General features: G+C 40.0%; 1 protein-coding gene across 1 annotated transcript in view; it reads left to right on the top strand.

Annotated features, from left to right (window-relative positions):
• LOC101857937 (reversion-inducing cysteine-rich protein with Kazal motifs) overlaps positions 1 to 6,000 on the top strand; it is a gene marked incomplete in the record, with an annotated part of 143,270 nt that overhangs the window by 124,652 nt on the left and 12,618 nt on the right. The window contains 7 exon segments of the mRNA XM_013080242.2: positions 789 to 980; positions 1,857 to 1,987; positions 2,377 to 2,514; positions 2,882 to 2,987; positions 3,857 to 4,033; positions 4,473 to 4,569; positions 4,893 to 5,029. Coding sequence (XP_012935696.1) covers positions 789 to 980; positions 1,857 to 1,987; positions 2,377 to 2,514; positions 2,882 to 2,987; positions 3,857 to 4,033; positions 4,473 to 4,569; positions 4,893 to 5,029 — 978 coding nt within the window.

Raw genomic sequence — 6,000 nt, 5'->3', positions numbered from 1 at the left:
AGTGTGTGTGTGTGTGTGTGTGTGTGTGTGTGTGTGTGTGTGTGCGTCAATATATGGTTGTCTGGTTGTACTGTGTATATATGCTTTGACCGTACATTTACTTACTAAATACCTGTCTTCCTTTCTTTTTACTATTTAAATGTGCAGGTCGTGTGTATATGTATGGGTTGGTGGGTGCTCTGGTGTGATTTGCTCCTTCTTTTCTATCAAACATCTATCGTCTTTAATTCTCCTCGTTCTTTTTTGTATTTGTAACTCTCTTGTAACACCTCTAATATTTAGCACTTATGTGACCTATTTGTGCTGCACGAAGTAAAACTCTTACCAAAAAAAACCAACTAAAACTATATCTATGTGTGCGTATTGTCTTGCTTGTTCATTAACCTCACTTCCACCCTCATTTGCTCTTTCTTTGCCTTTCCTCCATCCCCTTTCCCCCCATACTGTGGGGGTGGTTGGTGGGTGATGTGATGTGGCTTGCTCCTTCTTTCCTATCGAACATCTATGGTCCTTATCTCTTCTCCTTGTTTTTTATGTTTTTTTACTCTCTTGTAAGCCCTCTAATCTCGGGCACTTATTTGACCTATTTGTATTGCTAGTGAAGTAAAATTCTTACAAAAAACAAAAACTATCTATGTGTGCGTATCGTGTTGCTCGTTTATTACCTTCACCTCCACCCTCAATCGTTCATTCTTTCCCACCCCTCCCTCACTCCCTCCCTCCCTCCCCTTCTCCCCACCCCTCTCCCCACCCCTCTCCCTTCTCCCTTCTCCCAACTGTTCCTTCAGACGCCGGCCATTGCTGCCGGAAGGCCACCTCAACGTCATGTGGCATCGTGTGCCGGGGCATCTCGCTGACCGGTGTGAGCAACACGAAGGCCACACGCGCCATGCTGAGCAGACACTGCGGCGCCACGGACAAGCGGGTGGAGCAGTGTGTGCTCAGGCAGTGGCAGCCTTACAGCGGACACAATCAGAACTGTGAGTCTCTTTTGGTGGGCTTCACTCCGCCAGAATTGGTCTCATTGGCCGTAGCAGAAGCCACAAGTCATATGGTGAAATTATGGTATAGGTTTAATGCCCTTATCAACACTATTGGGACCTCCTCCGAGTTTAGCATCCATCTCCGAAAGAAGCGTGCCAAATGGGAAATTCGTGTAAACTGTATTTATGCTTCCCAGGAAGTTGAGGTTGTTTGAGAATGCTCTTAGGTCTGCTGGGGTAATAGTATAGATTGTGAAGCGCATAGAGCTTGCTGTTGAGCGGGGATTTGCGCCATACAAATGCTATCTATTATTGTTAAGTGCCTTTCCCAAGGATACAACATTGGACCGAGCTGAGGCTCGAAACCCTGAACCCACAGTCTCACGAGTACGGGTCCAGTAGCCTAACTAGTACACCACCAATACCACTAAATCATCTTGACCTTTATTACTTCTATATAGTTTAAGAAATATACTCCTCCGCAGATGCATTTGTCATCATCAGACATCACTGAGAGAACTGTTGTTACTATTACTTCACTGAATGTACTGTAAATATCAAAGGGGATGGTGCACTGAGTGTGGTGTAGATGTTGAAGAGGCGGTGTGTGTCGACCATTAGCTCAGCTTGTACCTTGCTGGGCTGTGGAGTGGATGACCCTGGTTTGAATCTGCTCTTAAACCATTGAGCCCATGTCCAAGTGTTTTATCTAAAAAATTATTTGTTTTGAAATAAGTCCTGTTCTCTTGATCACATAAAATGGATAATCCATCTCATGTTGTTTTGTTTTTTATATAACAAGTCCTGAGTCCTAAAAGTTTCATACTAAATATTTGTGTCTGTCTTAAATGATTGTGTCTGTCTTTCCCACAGTTATGCCATGCTGTGAGCATGCGGAGACGTCACGCTGCCGGTCAACTTGTCGCAGTGTGCTGCGTACGGTCATGTCAGAAAATGACCGCATTGATGAGCTCATCCAGGCATGCTCAGCCCCTCAACCTACGGTAAGACACCACATGTCAAATCTGGGAAAAATCCTGTCTCTTGTAAGGCTTGTTGTGATCATTATTAGGCAGTCCCATTTTTTAGATCTAAAATTTTGATGTCGCTTGCATTTAATGTTCCTTACAGCGGCATATATTGAAACCTTTGCTCTGGGGAACGACACCAATGTATGAACAAATTGAAGGATTTGGAGAGAAGGGAAAGTGACTGTGACCATTTAGCAATATTTGTTTCTGACAACAAACATTATTTTGTATACGGCAAGCTTGTCTCTTAATTAAGACCTGTGTCATAATACTGGTCTTTTGGCGGAAGTGAGCTTTGGGAAAACCATTTTGCCTAAAGAAACTGATGTGTTAACAATGTTTCTTGTTGTTCTTCCCACCAGGACCCGCTGTGGCAGTGTTTCCTGACAAACCCCAGTGTGAGGAAGAACGAGACTGCTCCCGTGTCCCGCATTGACAACGCCAAGTTACAGTGCTGTAGCAAAGCCACATCAAGCCGCTGTAGGGAGCTCTGCACACAGGTCTGTAGCCTCACATATTGTGATGTCTGTTTTAAGTTATAGGTCTAGTCTCTTATATCATAGTTAATGAGTCAGGCAAGTTTCAATTGGGCAATTGTTTGTGCAGCAAGCTTGTCTTTCTTTTTACTATTTAAATGTGTAGGTCGGTTGTATATTTTTGGGTTGGTGGGTGCTCTAGTGTGGTTTGCTCCTTCTTTCCTATCAAACATCTATCATCCTGATCTCTCCTCCTTATTTTTTGTGTATGTTACTCTCTTGTAACACCTCTAATCTTTGGCACTTATATGACCTTATTGTGTTGCAAGGGCTGTAAAACTCTTCCTAAAACTAAAACTAACATTTTGTCTTTTGTATCCTTCTCAAACAGACGTTCAGAACAGGCTGGTGGTACCACTCGGAGTTTGAGAGTATCTGCTCCTACATGCAGCCTGTGTCTACCGTGGAGCCCAACATGCACAGCTGTCTCACTGACGGTACAGTTCTTGACTCTTGTGTTTCATGCATTGAACTTATATTTCACAGTGGGTGTTTGGCGGGTGCTCTGGTTTGGTTTGTTTCTTCTTTCCTATCAATCATCTATCGTCCTTATCTCCCCTTCTTCTTTTTTATGTTTGTTACTCTCTTGTAACACCTCTAATCTTCTGGGGCTCATATGACCTTATGCAGTTGTGAGCACCGTAAAACCTCAACTTAAACTAAACTATATTTCACAATCTTACAAAATCATAGAATAGACACACCCTTACTCCTTCCCTGATTTCAAATGTATATACCATGTCACACCTTTGTAGCATATCAGGGAAGCAGTATTTGGACAATCTACAACCCATGTAAAACTGTTTTGTGCATATTGCTTTAAGATCATTTCTCAAGATGCAAAGGACATACAACAAAATCATATTTGTTATTGACACATTTTTAGATTAATTTCTTGTAGAATTTATTAGAGATAAAGATTTAATTTTAGAGGTAATGTGGCAACAGATTAAAGGTAAAAGAGTGTTTATTGTGAAGGTGTATTAAGATTTTGACATTGGTTCATTGTTTTTTAACCCACAACTTGTTTTATTAGGCCTGATCTTTTCTCCTTTTAAAAGTATTTGTATACCCGTTTACCCTGTTAATTTCTGCTGCAGTATGATATCTTTTCCCCCCGCTTTTGTTTTTCTTCAATTTAAACATACTGGTATTTATCGTAGCAAATCCAAACATGTCTGGGGAAGGGGTGAAACTTATCTGCTTATTTATTATTCATTGAAACATACTCATTTTTTTCATTTAAGTGCGTTGGTGTCTTTTTACGTTAAAAGTGATTGTTTCTTTTTTTGTTGCTGTGTTACAGTGGATCAGCCGTGTAAACTTGGGTGCTCAGGTCTCAAGTTTTGCAGCAATTTCAACCATCGTCCCACCGAGCTGTTCCGCAGCTGTTCACCTGAGGCTGACAGTGCTGCACGGCGCACGTACATGACGTGGTTGAATGGAGAAATCTCTCTACCTCATATCACCATTCCTGTCAAAGGTGTGAATCATTTCTTCTTTTCCATTTATTCATTACTCTGCCATTGTGTTCTTTCATCAGCATTGTGGGACCATAAATGTTTCTATGGGTTCCTCTTTAACTTGCAGGTGGTTGATGGACATTGTACATCTTCACTTGCTCTGTGGGTTTAAACCAACAGTTCTATCATAATATAACATTGTTCTGTAGTGAGGACCATCTCCCACCAACTAAATGTCCATTGATTTAAAGAAAAATTAAGTAGCCCATGTGACGGTCACCCCCCCCCCCCCCCACGAACCCCCCCACCCCCACCCCCACCTATTCTTTCTTCTGTTGCCCACTCTCCCTTTCTCTGCCTCCGCCTCATTGTTCACAGTAGTAGAGGCCTAGGAATGAAAATTAATCAAAGCCATTTATTTCTTATTAAAAAGAATTTTTTTCCTTCTTATTTGTACAGATATTAGCCAGTGTGTGCCAGAGATGTGGAAAGCTATTGCTTGTGCCTTGGAGATCAAACCGTGTAGCTCTGAGCTGAGTCTCTTTAGTCTGTGCAAGTAAGTCAAACCATTATCATCAGATACTTCACCTTTAGATAGGTACACCTTACTTAATATAAACTGACTTTTATTTTTCCACACACTCACAAAAGGTAATTGTTTTTGCTTAGCAGCATATATTTTTCTTTTTTTTCGAGCAATGTTGTTTTAGACTTTGTATGTATAAAATGTACTTCTCAGGGGTTTTTTTTGAAACGTTATTTATTCATATTTCTTTGAATCTTAAGAGTGTTATTCGTTATATCAAGTTTCAGTATTGGGATTTGAAATCGTATCCACTGCAAATGACATATCTGTGATTCTGACATATTTGTCTCCAGGGAAGACTGTCTTTTCATTCTGACCAAATGTGGAGATGCTTCCAAACTGTCAGGGGACAAGACTGTGCCAGCCCTGTGCAATGCTCTCCCTTCAAAATCTACCCCAGGGGCCTGTGTCTCCATGGAAAGTTACCTGTGTAAGTATTCAGGAAAGAATAGCTTATTATTATTGTTTGAACACTTCGAAAGGACACATAATTTTTTTCAAACTTGAAAAGTTCAGTGTGTCTTTTCATTCCTTTTAATGTTTTGTTTTTTTGTTGTTTTTTTAAGCCGTGACTTCATGAATGGAAATATGAAACTAATGCGGGAAAGAAAAAAATTGTTTTGGGGCATAGGCAAAATATCAGTCAAGTACAGGAAAACTGCTGTCATTGTGTTCCAGTTAACACCCCACTCTTGTATTGACATTTTATTGTATTCTGATGGAGAATTCCCTCTTTTATATTGATTATCTTACTGTATTCCATTTAAAATTCCCCACTTTTGTATTGATATTTTGAAATTGTACCATATTCTAGTTGAGAGTCCCTACTCTCATATTGTTATTGTACTGTGTTCTAGTCTAGAGTCTTGTATTGATATTTTGCTGTGTTCCAGTTAGAATTCCCCATTCTCATATGGGATGCATCGTGGTGAAATCAGGCGCTTATCAAAAGAAAGAAATTGAAGAAATTGACATTTTTCTGTCCGTTGGCAATTTTCATCGATTTGTTTTTAGACTCAACACCTTTATGGTCCATTTAAAAACACATTTCTGTTTGGATTTCACTTTAAGAAAATGTTGATTTAAGGCTCAAAAATGTAAATTTACAGTTTCTAAGGACTTTCAAGCTTTGGAAGTTACCAAACTTTGGCGGCCATTTTCTCGCAAATTTTATCTCATAAACCCCTCCTCCTTCAATCGCAAATATCTCCACTTCTATTCATGATTAATTAGCTGTTGTTTTTTTTTACCCAAAAGCAAGACTAATGAACAAGCTGTAAAGCGATACCAATAACTCCACATGTCCAAAAATTGACGAGCACCTGATTCCACCGCGTCGTGACACATATTGATAATTTGATATTTTACTGTATTCCAGTTAAAATTACCCATTTTCATATT

This window comes from Aplysia californica, unplaced genomic scaffold, assembly GCF_000002075.1.
Source record: "Aplysia californica isolate F4 #8 unplaced genomic scaffold, AplCal3.0 scaffold00079, whole genome shotgun sequence".
NCBI lineage: Eukaryota > Metazoa > Mollusca > Gastropoda > Aplysiida > Aplysiidae > Aplysia > Aplysia californica.
This window is presented reverse-complemented; position numbering and strand designations above follow the sequence as displayed.